General features: G+C 34.8%; 1 protein-coding gene across 1 annotated transcript in view; it reads right to left on the reverse strand.

The window, feature by feature from the left end:
* LOC144977343 (DNA topoisomerase I, mitochondrial-like) overlaps window positions 1–18,639 on the reverse strand; it is a 41,495-nt gene extending 22,856 nt beyond the window's left edge. Inside the window, exons 1-10 of the mRNA XM_078922435.1 lie at window positions 18,493–18,639; window positions 18,132–18,159; window positions 12,790–13,748; window positions 11,411–11,532; window positions 7,768–7,867; window positions 7,440–7,534; window positions 7,099–7,214; window positions 2,956–3,077; window positions 2,175–2,297; window positions 509–696 (exon numbers count right to left, since the gene is read on the reverse strand). Of these exons, the coding sequence (XP_078778561.1) occupies window positions 509–696; window positions 2,175–2,297; window positions 2,956–3,077; window positions 7,099–7,214; window positions 7,440–7,534; window positions 7,768–7,867; window positions 11,411–11,532; window positions 12,790–13,748; window positions 18,132–18,159; window positions 18,493–18,534 (1,895 nt within the window). The 5' untranslated portion in view covers window positions 18,535–18,639. The remainder of the gene's footprint in view (window positions 1–508; window positions 697–2,174; window positions 2,298–2,955; window positions 3,078–7,098; window positions 7,215–7,439; window positions 7,535–7,767; window positions 7,868–11,410; window positions 11,533–12,789; window positions 13,749–18,131; window positions 18,160–18,492) is intronic.
* Between the last annotated feature and the right edge of the window lie 1,668 nt (window positions 18,640–20,307).

A 20,307-nucleotide genomic window follows, 5' to 3' on the forward strand; every position in this document is an offset into this window, starting at 1 on the left:
GATGACACAGTACTATTCCATTTTTCTGACACGAGGTCATACAGTACAACAGGTATTCCTCGCCCTTGCTCTTACAAAATATTTAAGACAAGGAATCCATGTAAACAAAGAATATGTGAAATTTGTACCCCCCAAAAAAATTTCTACATTTCAGACATTATTAGTACAAGGAATCTGTGACAATGAAGAATAAGATAAGGAATACATACTGTACACTGTATCTTTAACTAAATATCAGGGGTGAGAACTGACGTAAAGAAAAAGAACAAAACAAAAAAAAAAAAACAATAATGAAAACCAGCATGCTATGCCCATGTACCAGCAATTGATGTCAAGAAGGGAGTGTTGAGAAATTAATAATGAACTTGAGAAATTAATAATGAACTCTTAACAAGGTGGGGAAATGTTTTATGGGCTTCTGGGTTTTGTTTTGTTTTCTTTTTTTTGGCTCGTTTTCAATGTTGTTGATAACAACTCTCACCAGCTACCAAGTAATTGATAAGCTCACTTGCTACAGTTGATGATGACATCTTCAGGCACCACTCTGCGTTTCAACATTCCCTGTTTAGGGTGGTCACCTCTTCCTCTAAAAAGGCCTGGAGGTTCAATCTTAAAGTTGCCAATCTTCTCTTTATGTTTGTCAATGATACAGAAGCCATACTCTTTTGTGATCTCCTCGTTCTCCTTCTTGATTCTCTGATAATCATAACAACAAAATTAATGAGATGGCAAGAAAAATTACCATCAGTCAAAAGTCTAAGGACCAAAATTTTAAAGAAAAATGAAAAATTCAAAATTTACAAAAGTTCTTAATTAGTGCAATTAATATCCAAAGACAAGACGGGATGGTGGTGCTGGTGTTGACCGGTATAACGATGTAGATTATAGTCAAAGTAGCCCATGAAGTAAACCCAAATCAGTATAGCAGTAATGCTCTGCATAATAATAATAATAATAATAATAATAATAATAATAATAATAATAATAATAAATGGCATTTATATAGCACTTTACCCCGTTGTCACAGGCTCTAAGCGCTTTACAGTGATATAAAACAAAACATATTACAGTGAGACAAGTGTGAAGGAAACGTGATATGAATTCAATTTAACAACAACAAAATATGAAAATAATATTGCAACATTATGACGTAAAAAGATAAAACTTTGAGCGAGATTTGAACGTTGTGTTCACCTATTTTACGCAATGGCTTAGGTTTGACAAGGATTGATTGGTCATTGCTTGACCTCAAGTTTCTATTGGGGACATATATGTTTAGAAGGTCTTTAATATAGGAGGGACTGTTCGGGCTCAGGGATTTATAGACAACAGTACAAATCTTATAGGCAACTCTTTTTTCCACAGGAAGCCAATGCAACTCAGGGAGAAGAAGAGTTGCTGACGGGTAAAAATTAAAATTAAGTCCATTTGAGCCACAAGGCCTAGAGCTGTGCTTTTTTTTTTCTGGCTTCAATGGCATTAAACGCAAACTGATAATTGTTTATAACCTCTTGATAGACCTAGTAACCCTATCAGTGATTGACAGAAAGTCAGAAAAAAAAAACAACTAAACACAACAATGATACTGAGCTCTATGTCGTGCAGGTTTGTGGTCTTGCAGAATGACATTTGACTGCTGACTGTAGGTTCAAAGTTCAAGCTTTTGCTGAGGAGTTGCAAAGTTTATTTCTTTGAAAAGGTTATTTAGCCATTCTCTCAACATATTCAGGTGTTGACAACAGAGAGTAAGAGCATTGTCTTGTCAAAAAAATGGGAAAGTACTTTATTGGCACTGTGTCTCATCCTATATTTTAAGTCTGCCGTCAGCTTGGGACCCTGTGTAAACGAAAGACCGATGAAGAATCCACTGCCAAGGGGTGGCCAACGCTCCCCCATCCCAAGAGGATATCCATCCACTGTATGCAAGACAAGTGCATTATTAAATGAACAGCCAGGATCCCAAGATGACAGGGGATAAAAATGCTTCTTCAAAATCAATTTCCATTCAAGTCGTTGAAATGAAATGTGGCATCCAAAGATAAATTGATGCTTCTAGTAAGTCTTGAGCAAAAATGGATTTGAATTTCATTTTAAAAGAAAGAAAGAGAGAAAAACTAAACTAATCCAGACAAATATGGCATCACCTAACTTTTAAAATTTGAAAAAGGAATTACCTGTTTCTCTTCCTTGGACATTGCTTTCCTTTCTTCTGATTTCTTTTTGAAGTAGTCATTGTATTCTGTGAAGTTACACTTCTTTAAATCTGTGATTTTCTTCTTTTCTTCCTCATTCATTACCTTTAAGTAGATAAAAAAAGTATAGCTTTAGAAGTTTGTTTTTTTTTTTTTTAAAAAGGCGTCATTAAATCCTAATTTTAAAAATTGAAATTCAATTCTTCAAATGACTCAAAATTGGAACTGTAATATCAAACCACTTGGCCACCTTGCATAAGCAAGGAAGATGGGGGAAAAAACACTATGGTTGTGTATATGATAAAAAACAAAATTGATTAGCTTAAAAATAAAAATGAACCTAAACAGAAAAGTGCTCAATTGATAAAATTTACAAACTAAAAACTCTTAATCATTCCTGCAATTTTGAAATAGTAGTCAGAAGGGACTTTGTAGTTCTACAACTGTTAACCCCTTCCACCTGTCCAAAATAAATATCTGCCAGCTTAAAATACAGCGATTATAACAATTAAAATAAATTTTTAAAACTACAAAAAAAAAACAACAAAAAAACAAAGATTTATGGTGTTTCCCTTTGGTCTCACTTACTCAGAATCTAGGTTGTAATTTAAAGCACATACACAGACAATAAGGGAATTCCTAAGCTGTGACAAAAACCTCCACATTCACAACCTCTTAATACAGCTGTATATCTACCAGCTAGCTTTCAAGTGAAAATAAGAAAGGCTTTTAGTAATGTCATTTCTTTAAAAACTATTCTTACCTTTCTCCAATCTTTAAAGAAGTTATTGTTGAAGACATCCTTGGTGGTGTAGTCGTGATCCAACATACGGCCGTAAAAAGTCGCCACTTCCTCAGTTGGCCCACTTAATTCCATGGGTTTACCTATGAGAAATATATATAAAACCATAACAATCGACAATCAAGACCAAATCCCAGCAGTTTGAGTCTGTAACTGTAACACAACAGAATTGAATGCCACAAAGCTACTTTCATAAAAACAAAAAAATAATTAGTAAATATTGACAAAGCTGGACATAAATCAATACCTAGGGTGTTGGCATGTGGAATGTGAACAACACCTCAATAAATCCATAACATTCACATAGCTGTCAACTTTTCAAAAATAAAATAAGGAACGCCCATTTGGTCCCCCCCACTTCATCGAATCACAGCATATAAAAGCCTTTTAATTACTACTACTAACACTGACAAGCTTGAGATGACAGAGGCTCGAACAAATGTTGCTTAAGTACCGGGTATAGTTTCAGCACATTTAAATCGTTATGAAATGACATTTTCCACAATGAGATCAAAATTTCAGAACACACAAAATAAAGAAAGAATTCAACTGCCTTAACTTTGATAAGGACCAATACACAAGCACAATTGTAAAATAAATGAAATAACTTAGGATGTTTAGAATGCATAACTGCCAACCTGGTACATCACTTGAGTGGGGGTTTTGGGATAAAAATTGGCTAAAAAGTACGCGATTGCATATATATATTTTCTTTCATGTAACATAATGGTTTTTAAGTAGTATGTAATAGTAATTGTAGTAAATTGAACCTCTAAATATAGGGTAATTCCTATCTCTTTACTTTAACAATATAAACACACCTAAAAACGGAGTATAATTATTTCTCTTGAACCTAAACCGTTATAAAAGCTTACTTTTAAAAAAATAAAATAGAATCAGATCAACATTATTTTTAAAGGGAATGAATTTATATTTCATAAATTAATAAAGGGAAATAATCATTGTAATGTTTAATATATATAAGTAATTGGTTTTCTGATTGAATACCTTCCACACAGCGTACACAACGACAACAGTTTAGTTGAGACGGTATCCCGTTCCTGACACCTGCTGACCCGGTCACGGTGAGCGGTCAATCACCCAGAGGAATTTACCTAACGGGGATTGCCGTTTCACTCAATTTAACAATGTTTTGTTTTATTGTCTGTTAGACACCCATATTGAATGAGTTGAAATATCACTACTTGGTATAAAAGTTTATATTTTCTACTTTTACTGTGTGTTTTTTATTTTTTCATAGTATTACTAGATTTTTCAATATAATTTATCAATGAACAGTAAAAAATTACACAAAAAATATAGCGGGTGCAACATTTCAAAAATTAGAGAAAAAAAAAACGTTGCTATGGATTTGTCTGATTTTTATGTAATATAAAGACAAGATGTAGATACTTCTCCTCACAAAAAACGTATTTGTCCTCAACAAAAATATATCCGCTACGAGCATTCAAACTCGTCAGTGTAGTTTGGGGCTGGTCTTTAACTGCATTGCGTTGATGACAAATCGCATTTTATTCATATCATTGATAATGCCGGATGCTCTTTTTTTCCAATTTTGCTGTTGTTTGGTGACAGTTCACTGTGCCTTGTTCTCCAAGAAGTCTAAGTCTAAACTTATATTGAGTGATGTGTGGTATGCAGTGGTACTCAAGGAGGTGTTTTGGGATTATTATGTTTGGAAAATATTTTCTGTATGTATCCGTGTAATGTTTTATTGCACTTTGAATATATTGGATTGTGTCTGCTTTGATCGATTTTGTGTGTGATATAAAGTTGTGCACATGACTATAGGCCTTGTTTATATTGTCGAAAATTAATCCAATACTGCATGCGTCGTCAATGATGAGTGGGTCGTGGGTGCAGTTCTTTGTTTGTTAGATAATTGTAAGTGTAGACTTTTTCTTGTAAGTATTTGTGGCAGTGGTTGCCAATGAATGACCTGCTGTGGTAAGCCTGTTGTGTAATGTGGTATTCTGTCCAATTCAGAGGCAATAGGACCATCCCTGAGGGTGAGTGGCTCGTGCATGAGATTTGAAAGTCTCTCCTGCGTTTTGGAGTTTGTTGTTATATTCTACTCTGTCGATATCAAACATGCAAGTGCAACTCGTTTCAAGGTTGATTTTATTTATTATTAGCGTCTTGGCAATGAGAAAATACAAAGAAGCTATTGAGTCGTGTGTTCAATGTGCTTTATAATGTGTACTTTTTACACATAAATTATGAGTGTGCTCCATGCTTGTCCAATGCCGTGTCAGTCCCATAGACTAAAAGAATGTCATTAGAATAATTTGAACATTTAAATGGTTTCTTGCCGGCACGTTTCTATTTCTGTGTTAAACAAATCATACCACATGTCCTACATAATGAATTCACTGCTTGGTTATGACTTGCAATTGTGTGGTCCATGCTGTAAGAGAAAATTCAAAATTGACTGAGCGATGTAAGCAATGATATAGTGAATTAATGAATAAAATGAGTTTTAAAACACTCGGTATTACTTCTCATATCCATGCATACATAACAGCGTACATAAAATTTGGAAAAAGAAAAACCAAATACTTCACCCAATTTGGTGAAAGAAAGGGGGGGGGGGGGGGGGGGGGGGGGGGGGGGGGGCAGGAAAATTCTAACAAGCAGTTGAACTAAGTTGAGGCCCAACACGCAATGTCATTTAAAATTAAACATTAGCAAGATAATTCAAATTATGCAATTTAAAAATCAAATTAACTCATCATTGAAAAAAATAAAAAATAAAAATATAATTAACAATAAAACCGCAGCGAAATATACGTTTCAAGAACAAGGCTAAAGAGCTAATATCATTATTACCTGACCTACCGCGGAAAAATAATCATTACAAAATAATGAAAACTGAAGAGTAAATGAAACTTACCTCATTTCGTAGTAAAACTTGTGCCTTGTGAATCACACCCAAAAAAATTTGAAGTTTTTAAGCAACGTTTTTTTAGAATCCTGAGGTAATTACAAGTAATTTTATTTAAATGTTATAGAAAAATAGGCGAATTTGAATCACGGCTTGTGGAATAAGTACTGGAGATATTGAAATAAAAATTGGACCGATGGAAAGAGTAGGTCTGCGAGAATTCTTTGCATTTTGGGTGGAATTGCATCGTCACGAAGATCATGAGGTTAATTGGTACGGAAATCATCCATTGGTATCACCCAATGCACGTCAAATCTACGTTCTGGGAATTGATATCGGCTGACCGCTGTTGACCCCGGTTACCTGTCGGGTGAGGTTACGTCGGCGCTCGGAACAGCGGGAAACTAAACGGTCAGATTTATAGTGCAGTTTAGACGCAGTGTCCAATCAACGATGTTAAGTTAATTTTATTTTTAATTAACACAATATTTGTAACAAATAGTGAAAGTATCAATTCTATTTGAGAATACTAAAAGTATATTCGAGGCTAACATGCATATCTTATGCAAATCTCCAATACATTATGAAAGGTTTTAGTGAAAAACAGGCGTTGTATAATCAACTAGAATTTTTTTAATTGTTGAAAATCATTTATGATAGAGAGGTATAATTCCAATTAAAGAACTACATGGGAATGAAGCATATGCTGTGTTGATTTATAAACCCTGCTAATCATCTCTCGCTGGACACCAATAATAATAATAATAATAATAATAATAATAATAATAATAATAATAATAATAATAATAATAATAACAATAATAGTACTGAAATAGTAATAATAATTCATTAGGCTCAGATGAAGTGTTTAGCACAAATCAGCCAAAAATTACAAAATACGGATTTTGAACTAAAAATACAGACTTACTGACCCAGGAAGCCAAAATACGGAACGGTTGGCAGCTATGCATTCATCCATTCCGATATTATAAACAAACTTCACAAGAGAGTGATGGCGCTCTATCATTTGCAAAATGAAATGTGTTCTGATAAATAAAAAAATGACTTACACAAAATATAACCTCCTAAGTTGCATTGTGTATACTGAGGTGGGTAGAATATGTCAAATATAAACATGTATAAAAACTACCCCCTCCACCACCACCACTCAAAACAATTTTTAAAAAATCAAAACTCACTTTCGTAGTAAAACCTAACATTCTTCGGAACAGGTTCATAGGCTGCTGCAAACACAGGTCCCTTGTGCTCTAAGTAGGTCCATTTCTTTCCACTGTCTTCTGGTTGCTCCTCCCACCTGGTGAAGTAAAAAGAACAATAGACATTGGAAGAACTGTCCAGACCAACTATATACAGAAATTAATTTAGTAAATAATAATAATAAGAAGAAGAAATAATGTGCCAATCTCAGTCAAAAAAATTTTTTTTTAAACTTCTATTTTTGCAATTAGTGGAGTTTAAGAGGCTGATGGTCAACGAGGACACATAAATTCCCGGAACCACTATTTGATAAATTACCCACCATCTCCAAACTTCCTGCTCTTCCTCCTCCTTCTTCTTTCTCTTTGTAGGGGATGCTGTTTGCTCTACAGGCTCTGCTTTCCTCTTCGAAGCACTCTGTGAAGCATTCAATATAAAAAATATTAAAAAATCATCATATTTGACTTTTCTATTTCTATTCAAGTAACAAATAAATAAAAAATCTAATTTTAATTTTGGAAAATTTGATTTTAAAAATGTAGGGGCCAAATCCAAATGTAACAGTATTTAGTAAGACCCACCTTAGTTTTCTTTTTATAAAAAAGCAACACACAAACACACATACACAAACACAACACCCAACGACTTACAGCCTTTTCCTTCTTCACAGCCTTTGTTTCTTTCTTGACTTCAACTTTTGGAGCCGGGGCTGGTTTCTTATCCAACTTTTGCTTTTTTGCTTGTTTGGCTCTGGAAAAGTAATTGAATTAAAAAAGCTGCTTTTTGATCAGGAAAAAAAAATCAAAAGTATTTTCAATGAAAGACAACACTTCTTAAAATTGGCTCAGACTTTACTTTTCCAAATATCCTTTGAACGATTTTGTAGTTAGAGAAATTAAGTCATTCAACAGTGATATTTACCAGAAAACTCCAGATTTATTTGTTTGAAACAATTTTAGGAGGAGGAGGAGAAGAGGAAGGAAAAGGGGATAAGGAAGAGGATGAGGAGGATGGGGATGAGGAAGAGGAGGATGGGGATGAGGAGGAGACGGAGGAGGAGGAGGAGGGAGATGAGATGAGAGTGAATCAACAGCCAAAAAGTTTAAGAAGTAATCAAACCATTGGACTTTACATTCAACTAAATTGGGGAGGACACAATCGGGACATGTACAGAGATAGACGCCCACATAAATGAGTCTTTCTAGGTAATAGAAACAAATTACAAACTTCTTAATCCCTAGACCCAAACTTATGGTATGATTGCATGACATTGGTCTAACCTATCAAAAAATAAAGCAACCTCTATTTTAAGTCACTTTTTAAATGGGTCAATTACACTTTCAGACATGCAAACCAGAGCATGGGTAGATTCGTAAACAATCAGAGGGGAGACAAATTTTGATTAAATGGATCTTAGGGGCAATGATATAGCACTAAAAATTAGAATCCGTTTATAAGCACAGTCCAGTTATAAGCACCCTCTGTCTAATTCCACAGACTGTTTCTCCCTCAGCCAAAAACTCCAACTCCAGCCAGGGCTAGGAAAAAATCAAGTAATCTCTTTTCACGAATGACAAAAGCAGAAAACTACATATGGGACGCTTTTTCGGCTTTTTTTTCTTCTTCTATTTATGGCTTTATCTCGTAATAAGTGGAATAAGAGATTGAGACTTGGCAATTTTATGGCAAATTTGATAGAGACTATGATGAAGACATTAGAAGAGTTCTAACTTATAATATAGTTTTAGACCCGGATGGCATATAACACACACAGATAGAGAGAGATAAAGAAATATAATATAACACACGCACACACACACACATATATATAAATTGGACAAGTTATCAGTGATGATACTCACAAAAAGTCAAAAAGGAGGAAAAGTCTCGGAAAAACGGAAAACTCACCTAGAACATTCTTGCACCACAGGAAAGTAGGCAGGATGACTTCTTTTGAGTACAATTTTAAAACGCCCGAAGTCCAGTAAAAGGAGGAAATTTTTTATATATATATTTTTTTTAAAAAGGAGGTATTTTATCTGAGGAGGAAAACCGAGGAAAGGAAAGAAAACCGCGGAAAAGTATCATCACTGAGTTATATTCAAAGGGGACAAAGGTTACTGGTGGAATGTGACTTGGAAGACAATAATTAAAGTCATGCTGAGATTGTAGACCAAATTGCAATCGAAAATGATGATGTGGTGGTGGTTGTAGTAGTGGTTGAGGTGGTTGTAGTGTCTTTTTTATTTATTTTAAAAAATGGAAAAAGGCGGAATTGTGAAGGTGATGGGCAAAGATAAACCACCCTTAGGCGAAAGATTCTCAGCCCTGAAATAAAAAGAAGAAAGGTTCACATCTTACCTTGTAAGCGGCAAAACCTCCACACCCGGTAGTTTTAGAAAAATTTCACTCGAAAGCAACAAAAACGTATTTTTATTGAATTTCTAGTGACCGCATGAATTTTTCCCTTTGACACAACATTAAGTAGCCTCTTCACTTGCCATCTGCCAAATTTCAATCATTTTCATTCGTAAACAATGCCTTAATGAATTTTTTTAAATAGCATATATACGAAACAGCCGAGTCTCATATTTTGTCGCAAATTTGGGCACTTCGCGAGATCGTCATTGCTACACCATGGAAGGTCAAAAGAACCCATCTCCACTCCGGGTTCATAATTATTTGGTATTATTATAACAGTTTTATACTCTACCAGCTAATAATGTGGGAAGCAGGCACTAATGCAAGATAAAAATTTGAAAAGGTATTGATATTACTAGACAGAGCAAAAAGAAAAGAATAAGAGCAATTATTGACTGGAGAGCAAATCTTGGGAAGAATAATATAAGTATAATTCTTTCATTATAATAACAATGAGAAAAAATCAAAATGATTGCCGAAAAATAAAAACCCAACAACAACAGAAACTGGCTGACATCTATAATAATATTAAGTGTGACTGGTTTCTTAGGGTTCATCATCATCTAGTCAGCTGATCCTGCGTAGGACGTTGCTTCCCGAACTTTCTTGCGAAACAGATTCCGGTTTTCCGCCAGTCTACTTGCTTGAGTTGTTGTCATTCCCAGCCATTCACATATATCTTGTTTCCAGCTTCTTGTTGGTCTACCTCTTCCTCTCTTGCCTGCAGAATGTGCTTTTCTAATGATTCGTGGCGAGTCGTATGGCCAAAATAGTTCAGTTTCAATTTCTTTACAGTTTGAAGAAGAATTGGTGATTTTATTCCGATCCTTCTCAAGCAAAATCCTTCTAAAAATTATCATGAAAAGGATTGAACGTAAACTGGAAGAAGAAGTCAGTAACACCCAGGCAGGTTTTAGAAAAAACAGAGGGACAAGAAACCACATATTCAATTTGCGTCAAATTATTCAGAAGCATCGAGAAGTAAATTCTGGCCTCCACACTTGTTTTATAGACTATTCGAAAGCTTTTGATTGTGTTAATCATGAGAAACTATGGGAAACTCTCCTGGAGATGAACTTTGATCCTAGAATTAGAAACCTGATAAGATCCCTCTATGAGAACCAACAATCAGCGGTACAACTAGAAAGCGGAACAACAGAATGGTTCAATGTTACAAAAGGAGTAAGACAGGGATGTATTCTATCACCCCATTTGTTCAGCATTTACACTGAAGGTATAATGCAAGATGTGGAAAACAGATGTCAGGAGAAGTAATTACAACGAACCTAAAATGCAAGGTCTACCCATAAAAGATCTGAGGTACGTAGACGACACTGCACTATTGTCCACAACACCGGGGGGACTAGAGAATCTAATAACATCTGTAAAGGAACACAGCGAGACCAAAGGCCTTAAGCTGAATATAAAGAAGACCAAAATCATGAATACTGACAAGTGCAAAACAGATGCCATCATAAAAATCAATGGAGAAGAAATAGAAAGAGTAAAGAATTGAGTACAACGGGAAATCGGCCCCAGAGATCAGGAGGAGACTAGCAATGGCAAGATCAAAGCTAGAAAAGATGAATAATATCTGGAAAGGGCAGTGCATTCAAACAAAAATCAAAATCCTCAAAAGTGTTGTTTTCCCAACTGCAACATATGGATGCGAAGAGTGGACTATCAGCAAAGCAGAGAGCACAAAGATCACAGCTTTTGAAATGGCATGCTACAGAAAAATACTCAGAATATCATGGACTGAAAAACAAACAAACAAAGAAGTCCTGAACTATTTCTTAGGATTAGAGACCGATTAAAGGTTATAAATAAAAACCAACAATTTATAAACATAGAAAACGAAGATTACCATACCTTGCTAAAAGAGGAACATCTTCATCATCATCATCCTCTTCTTCTTCTTCCTCATTTTCATCTTCATAATCAGACTCCTCTTTAGGTCTTTTTTGTGGCCGAGATGCATTGATTCGAGCAGACTGAAACCAAAAAAAAAAAACAAAAAAGAAAACATCAGTTTTACAGTTTTCAACATTTTCAAAGATAGAACCACTTTTATTTATATAAAGCTAAATTGGAATAATTTTTTTATTTGAATCAAGTTTTAAGGACCTTCCATAATGTTTTGTTTTTTTCAAGGCCTTATAAACAGGAAAATCTTTAGACCCCTTGAGCATGAATGAGGACTTGCATAATTCATATTTAGTCAACACATACTGGACCTGATTAAAGTTGAAATGTAATATCTTAGTATATCTATTTTGGGAGGATCAAGTCCTTTATCATTTATCATAAATATCACATTGTCCAAGAGTTTGTTATGCCTCCAAATTGGACTGTACCGTACTGTAAGTGTAAGTACATAAAATAAAACTCAAGACACTAAGTTCAGTGAATTGAAATGAGTAATTTCTTTTCGCTAAAACCATGAGAAACTCATAAAGATTCTTCTAAAAAAAAAGGTAGATAAAGTTACCTCAAATATTGAAGCAGGATCTTGATATTTGAAAACAATGAAAAATAGAAGTATGTCTATAAGTGAATAATATTTAAGCCTTAAACTTTAAAAATGCACAACAGACTTTCATGATCCGAAAATGATTAATATTTATCTTCATCTGTCATTATTTATCTTTTTGTTTTCTTATATCTCCTTAATTATCGGATTAAAAAATTTTTATTTTTATTTTAAAGGGTTTTGCGGCATTTGCAGCACACTAGATCATGTCAGCGCCAGTACATAGAAGAAAATGTAATAGTCAAAATATTCTAGATTTACATTCAAAGCACCCAAGAAAAAGTAAGACAAAGGGGAATTTGTTAAAATAGGGAACAGATATAGATTCCAAGAGCACACCATCAATGTACTTAGTTTGAAATCACCTTAAATTCTCATCCTGATACCAGCACAGGACCCCACTAAGATGAACACACTCAATTATTTACAGAATAACAATACATAACTGAGAGATTATTTACAAGGAAAAAAATATAATTTCCCAGAACTATAACATTACATTTGACTGTTTCCCTCCCAGTCAAGGACTCAAGCCAGGGCTGGGTCAAAACCAAGTTATCCAATTCCCAGACAAAGACAGAAAGCAACTTGGAAAAGAGATATAAGGGGATATAAGACACAGTGTGACCTCCTGCCCACCATGGGAGGTCAAAGGACCCCACCCAATATTACTTTTGTGATCAAAGACCAAATAAGAACATAAGATTTGTAAACTTACCAAAGGCTTGTCCTCATCCTCGCTCTCCTCTTCCTCCTCTTCGGATTTAACAACTGGAATCTCTTTCTTGACAGGAGAATGCTCTTTCTTGACAGGAGAATTCTCTTTCTTGACAGGAGAATGATCTTTCTTAACAGGAGAATGATCTTCTTTCTTGACAGGTGAAGATTGTGGCTCCTTTTTCACTTCAGGGACAGCTTCAACGTGGTTGCTGTCAGTGGTCAGTTCCACTTCTTCTTTAATTTTAACTTCTGAATTGGAGCTGCCACCTCCAGAAGATTTATGCTTGTCAGAAGATGAGGATTTGTGTTTATCAGAGGATGACCTATGTTTGTCACTGGACGATGATGACTTATGTTTATCTTTGTCTCTACTGCTACTACTTGAGCTTGACTTATCTCGATGTTTGTCCTTATCAGAACTTCTGTCCTTACCATCTTCCCTGTGCTTAGAAGAACTGCTATGGCTACTACCATCCTTGTTTTTGCTGGATGAGCTGCCGCTACTACTGTGCTTGCTAGACGATGAAGAGTGGCCATCCCTATGCTTGTGGCTAGAACTGCTGCTGCTGCTGCTCTTTCCATCTTTATCTCTATGGGAAGAAGAAGAGGAAGAAGATTTATGCCCATCCTTAGATTTGGAGGAGGAACTTGAGGAGGAATGCTTAGAACTGCTGTCACGATGCTTCGATGACGAAGATGATTCTCTGTGCTTTGAAGAACTGCTGCTGCTGCTGTGTCCATCTTTGTGCTTAGAGGAACTTGATGATGAGCCATGTTTTGAGCTGCTATGGCTACTACTACTACTGCCCTTGTGATGTTTGTCAGAGGAACTGCTGCTCTTATGGTGTCCATCACTATGCTTTTTACTGGATGATGATGAATGCTTTTCACTTAATCCATTCTGCTTGGGTTCTGCCCCCTCACTAAGTCCATTTACTTTTGTCTGATAATCCTCAGCTGTGAACATCAAGAGAATAATTTGAAGAGTCTCATGCTGAGAAGTAAAATCCCACAAAGACATAGATACTACATAATAGTGTAACATTCTTCTGAGGTAATGACAAAGAAAATTTTTCTCAAAAGTATAATAGAAAACTTCTTAGAAATCATCTATGTAACGGTATTAAACCACATGCTATTAGCAAAACAGGTAACCACTGCTAAGAACTTCATCAATTGTTTTAGACTTATTCTCCATTACTAAAATTACTAAACTCTATCAACTATCTACCAAGAGCTTTAAAAGACCATGTTATTATTGAATCTACCTTTCAAGCAAACTGCAGAAATAAACAAGTCATTGGTTCCAAATAATTATTACTACAAAGAATCCCAATGAATAAAAGTACAAGAGGAGCAGGTGATGATTTAATCAATACTAATTATATGGCATTTCTTTGTGTACTCGAGTAAGCTGCTGCTATCAAAAGCAAACAAAATGGAATGAGAGAGGGGTGGGGATAAACTGGCATGAGTGACAGCACTTTGGTTTAAAAATCAATATAATTTTACCATACTAAATGCTCCAGGGCTTTAATAATATTCTATGATTGGTTTAACACTTAAATATACCACGGATTTAAAAATAAACCAATTATTGAAGGAGAGGAGGTGGCCTGTGAGTTTGTGTGTGTGTGTGTGTGTGTGTGGGGGGGGGGGGGGGTATTGGAGAGAGAGGGGATAAATAAAGAGGCAAACATACAGAAAAGGAGGAGAGAAGAGAGGATGAAGGTATAGAGAGATGGAGAGAGAGGGAAAGAGAGAGAGAGAGAAAAGAGAGAGAAAAGAGAGAGAGAGAGAGAGAGAGAGAGAGAGAGAGAGAGAGAGAGAGAGAGAGAGAGAGAGAGAATAAGAGGAAGAAATACAGAAAGGGGGGGGGGGGAGTGTGTATGTGTAGTGTGTGTGTGTGTGTGTGTGTGTGTGAGAGAGAGAGAGAGAGAGGGGGAGGGGGAGGGGGGAAGAGATCAGTTGAGATAATGCTGTATCGTTGCAGTTATTGAACAATGTACTGCAGTGATTTGGATACATTATTTCGTTTACTTTATTTAAAAAACGTTATTTAATGATTTTTAAAAGGAAATAGCTATATCAACACAGTAGCAAAACTTGCTCATTTTTTTCAAATGAATGTGCCCTCTGAGTGTTCCATGATTTGATGGCTGTTTGCACCTTTAGAAGAAATTTCCAGCCAATATCAGGCCACCTAGTAATAAGGAATTCTCAGCCCGAATATATCAAAAAAATTAATGGCCAAATTGAATTTGAGTCAATATTGACAAAGAAATTGATAAAATCAAAAAGAAGCCTTTAGGGACGTCCATTTGTTCTCAGCACACTCACAGTCGCGATTATCTTTGATGTACGGAATTGTGACCTAATGACAAGACAAGAACTTGCTATCATAAGGCTGAAAATAAATTGCAAAACCAACGAAGACTTAACCACTCCACTGGCCTTTTTTTCAGGAACTCTATAGTGGGATCATTAGGAATATATGACTCTTTCAAACTATTTTATAAACCTCTCTCTACTACTAATATTAAGGGATTCCCCCCCCCCCCCCCCCCCCATATTTCATATTATATTTTTTTTTTAATCGATAAAAATAATAAAAGCAATGAGCTCACATCCAGTAAGGTGTTATATAAAAATTATCTGCTATATTATCATTATTATTTGTACCCTCAAATAGTTCAACAGCGCTCAGTTACAAAGATCACTTAGATTGATATGCTTAATGTAAGCAAGAGTGAAAAGGCTAATATATGAGAGCATTTAACATGAGGTTCACATTTGAGGATTCTATTACAGTCAGTATAGTAGTAGTGGTTAATAATGGTTTGAAAACTGATTCTGCCTTGACTCAAATTTATATTCTAAGGATGAAACGTTTTGAAATTGCATCGTGATATCGGAGTGTCAGGCATTTACAACAATATACAACTTATACTACAATAGATCTGTTTTTAAAATTTTCCCCCCCCCCCCACCCCCAATTACAAGTAGAACAGTTAAAACTGTTATATTGTCTAACAGGTGCCATGTCTCGTCCAACGTGGTAAGTGTTGCTGTTGGCTTGGGACTCCTGTTCAGGTGCTTTGAGCACTTTTAGAGGATATTGCGCACATTTAATACTCCAGATTGCTTTTTTTTTTTGAGAGCTTATTCATATTTTCCCCATTCACACAATTATATGAAACTTTCAAGTTATTTATCTATGAATTATGACATCAGATGTACATTAATTATTTTTACATCGGTTATTGTTTACATCAGTGCCTTGGACTTACTGGTACAATGAAGTTCTTTATAGAAAATTACATTATCTTTCTTGACTTTCTAATATGGTAATCGATTTAATAACTTGATGTTTTAACTAAAGACCAGTAAACATATAAGTTATAAGTAAAAAATTTTTTTAATTGTGTGTGCTGTGTGTACAAAATATTGATTGCCAGGATACAATTGCAATGTCATCTCAGGTAAATATGCATTTGAGTACAATCCCCTGAATTACTGTGGTCCTTAGCCAACTATCACTTGACCAAGAGGTTCCTAATCCTACCCTCAAAAGCTCCAGAGGAATAAGAAGACAAAAAAGTCGAATCAACATACCATATTTGACTATGACATTGCTTTGCTGCATGCATAATTTTAACTTAAGACAATCCAAAAGTACTCCAATGAAACTATATAAAATGTGTAAAAGTAAGATTGCAATCCAGAGAAATGATAAAGAACAGTACATGTACTAATAAATCCACAATCCAGAAATGAAAAAATACAATATAGAGATACATATTATATATCCAAACACAAGAATTAAATAAAAATAAATGAAAAATTTTTCTTTTAATAGTCTTCAACAGTCGTAACGTCACTTCCTTCCTAATGACGCATAGTAACTTAGTAACACTGGCTCTAAACTATCGGAACAATGGCGGACGCCCGTATGAAATATTTCTCCGGCGAGCATAAAAGCGTTTCCAGAGGAAAACAAACACATAAATTTGATCATGTTTTGACTTTTACACATTCTGATCACAAGGCATATGAAAAGGGAATGAAAAGTTCTAGCCAGCATGAAGAATAAAAAGTAATGATTTTCTTTGTTTAGAACCAAGATGGCTGCCGTTGCCAGGCGGCGTGACATCAGAGTACTGAATCCTATTAATGATTAAGTTTAAAGCTCCGACAGAGAGTAAGCGTTTTTGCTTTAGAAATAAAAGCTATAGAAACGCATAATATTAATTTTGCCTTGAATATGGAATCACTGAATGTAGAACAATTATGCAAAATGATTCAGTGAATAGCTGAAAAGTAGGAACCCCTTTGACCCTGATACCCTGAAACTGATTCTTTTAACTTTTAGTTTGTAATAGTAATAAACTTTATTCATCCATGAAAAACTTGGATTTTATACGATATATATATATATATATATCAAATGAATTAATGCTTTAAAGGTAAATATTTCCCAATTTTGCTTGATAACGAACCAGTTTTAAATCACCATAATTACCACAACTTATTCCAGAAAGATGCAGTCTTGTAATAAATTAAACAACTTTGATGGGGGTGAGAAATGAGTGATACAACATAGATTTTCTCAGCATTCGGCACATATCTTTTAAACTGTAGGCAAGAAATCTAAATGAGAGAGGGGGGAGAGAGCGAGAGATAGAGAGAGAGAGAGAGAGAGAGGGGGGGGGGGGTTAAATGAGGAGGGAAAGTTTGCTTTTTAAAATCATTTTAATGTCTACCAACTGATTCTGATATATTATATGTAGAAAAATTATTAATACCGTGTGGATCTGGATCGACTAGTAATAATAATATAAATTTAAACTTTTGGCTTTTGGAAGAAAACTTGGCGCCCCTCAAAATACAAAGTGTAAAAGAAGAAACTGATTGGCGCCCCTCAAAATACAAAGTGTAAAAGAAGAAACTACAAGTCATCAAGTCATCACAAAGTGTTCTTGGTTATAGCTAGATTCTAGGTTATCTTTTATCTAGTCTCTAGTAAAAGCATCTTTTTAAAAGTAATAAAAATAAAAGTAATCTAAAAGTAACCAAAGTAAACAGTCTATAATCAAAGTAAACGCGCAAAAAAAAAAAAAAAAAGAAAAAGAAAAGTAAAGAAATCTATAAACTACTAACTACTAAACTAAGACTAAGACCTCTACCTATATTTAAATTATATAAATTACTAATGCCAGAGAAGTGATCATTATGATTCTCAATTGTAATGTAAAATTCCTTAATTTTCAAAATTCGAAATAAATTCTAATTCTACTTTTTTTCAAACTTTCACACCTCATTGATCATTTAAAAACTTACCAGGCTTGGAGTTGGAGCCGTCCTCCACCTGAAACATAAAGAAAATGATAAAATTCAGTAACGAAGGCCCATCCAGATATTAAAAATCAGATAATTGTTAATTTAACACTCAAACAAAGCATATTGAGACAACAACTCTGTGTTTACTTGAGTATCTGCGCATTCAAATAACAACTTGAGGTTATCTGCCATTGATTCTGTCAAGGAAAATGCGGACTTAGAAAATTTTCACAGCCATCTTGGACTTAGCCTGAGAAACGAGGTTATTCACGATGATTATATTACAAGCAAACAACATCTCAAGAAACCTACAATAAATATATTCTCACTTCAAAATGATCTTTATTACAATTAGACTTACACTGGACGCCTGAGAAGACTGGTCATCGGTCAAATTCGACATTTTTCAAGAAATTCAACAAAGAAAATTCTGCTTTTAGTCGAGCTGCCGGTGAGATCCTGAAACAAAGTCCCAATTTTATACGTCTGAGCATGCGCAGTAGAAGAACTTAGCCGCAGACGAGGCTTGTTTTGCGTCAATGGTCGAAATATTTTCTAAGTCCCACGAGGAGGGAAACCAACGAGCAGTGGTAAACCAGCAGAACAAGAGACAAGCTATGGATTGATGAGAAGAGATACAAGTTAACTTTAAAGCTTAGATTAAAATGTCGCTACAACGTTGGAGAAATAAATAAAATATAAGAAAATAAACATACAGATTTAAGGGAGGGAGATGTGAACGAAAAATTATATATTTAAAACACAATCTGTAAAATAAAACAGTTGTCTTGCATTACAAAATAAAAAAGGTCTGCCGTTTTTACTTCCATATTTATTTTCTCATACCTTATTCTATCTGAGTTTGTCGAGCGAGCACTTCACTCAAAAGTAGAGGAGCTAATTACGATTCCTTGTCCGATTGAAGCCTTTCCATACCTGATCCCTCCGTCCTCATTGAATAATTTGGGTAGCTGAGCCTGTTAGACGTGACAGAAAGTACCCCGCGACCGGCTAGCGTCCAATCCAAAAGGTGAAAAGCATTTTTACAATTCATTTAACATCTTGGAAACTGGATAAACGTCGGCTCCATGGACCATGTTTCTGGGCGACAATACTACAAGATATCCTTCCTTATTACAGAATAAACGATGTCCTCTTGTCCACGGGACCCTTTATTTGTCTTTGGATAGACACTTTGGACGCATAAAAAAAGATGAAAGCCTCTACCTATAGCCAAAGCCACCATTCGCGAATGGAGGGGAGGAAGAAGAAGAAGAAGAAGAAGAAGAAGAAGAAGAAGAAGAAGAAGAAGATATCGACAGATTCTTGCACATTTTTTACTAAAATTGATTCTCTAACATTTGCATACCGTATAAAAGAACAGACCGAAATTCTTTGTCCATGAAATACGAGTATTAAATTTTGAAAATAAGCTATAAAACTAAGCCAATATAATCTAACAGCATTATTCATGACAACATTCTAAAGTAATGAAAAAGATTTTAATTGTTATTATTGATTATAGTGTCATGGATAAAAAATATATTATAGATATTTGTAAGAAGACAAATTCCATCAAAAGTTCAAGTATTCACAATTTGTCCGAAGCCAATTTAAGAAAAACAATGATATAAAAAAAAAATAATTCTGGGCGATAGTTGTTCATTTTGGTCTACGTCATAAAATATAGGCCTATCGGAAATACACAGAGGAATTCAAGGAGATCGACGAGTATCGCAGGTCTGAGGGTCTGAAGAATCAAATCATTGTGGGTTCATAGGTGAAAAGGAAATGCTCTCAAACCAATGGAAAATATTGTCCATAACTAAAATTTGTTATTGACATAAGAGCGCACATACGTCGGTCTTGACCAACATGGAAGGATACAACAATTCCAGGAATTATACAGTAAGATCCTCGAGAAATTAAACAAAAACAGCAATTTTCAATCAAGTCATCATTTTTTTTTTCGTATATGAAAAACAATCAAACTGGACTTCTTTAAATTCTAATCATGTTCACTTGAAAACAACGTTGAGAATTAGATAAAGATGGGCTTGAATGAAAATCAATTTAAACAATGTAGACCGGTTCAGGTTCATATCGTAATACTTAAGCAACTCAATATTCCCTTTAAAAAAAAATGTGCTTTCTTGTCTAAGACGAAATTTAAGAT

The sequence above is a fragment of the Berghia stephanieae genome, chromosome 7 (assembly GCF_034508935.2).
Source record: "Berghia stephanieae isolate SIO BIC M18660-M18661 chromosome 7, UCSD_Bste_1.3, whole genome shotgun sequence".
Classification (NCBI taxonomy): Eukaryota; Metazoa; Mollusca; class Gastropoda; order Nudibranchia; family Aeolidiidae; genus Berghia; species Berghia stephanieae.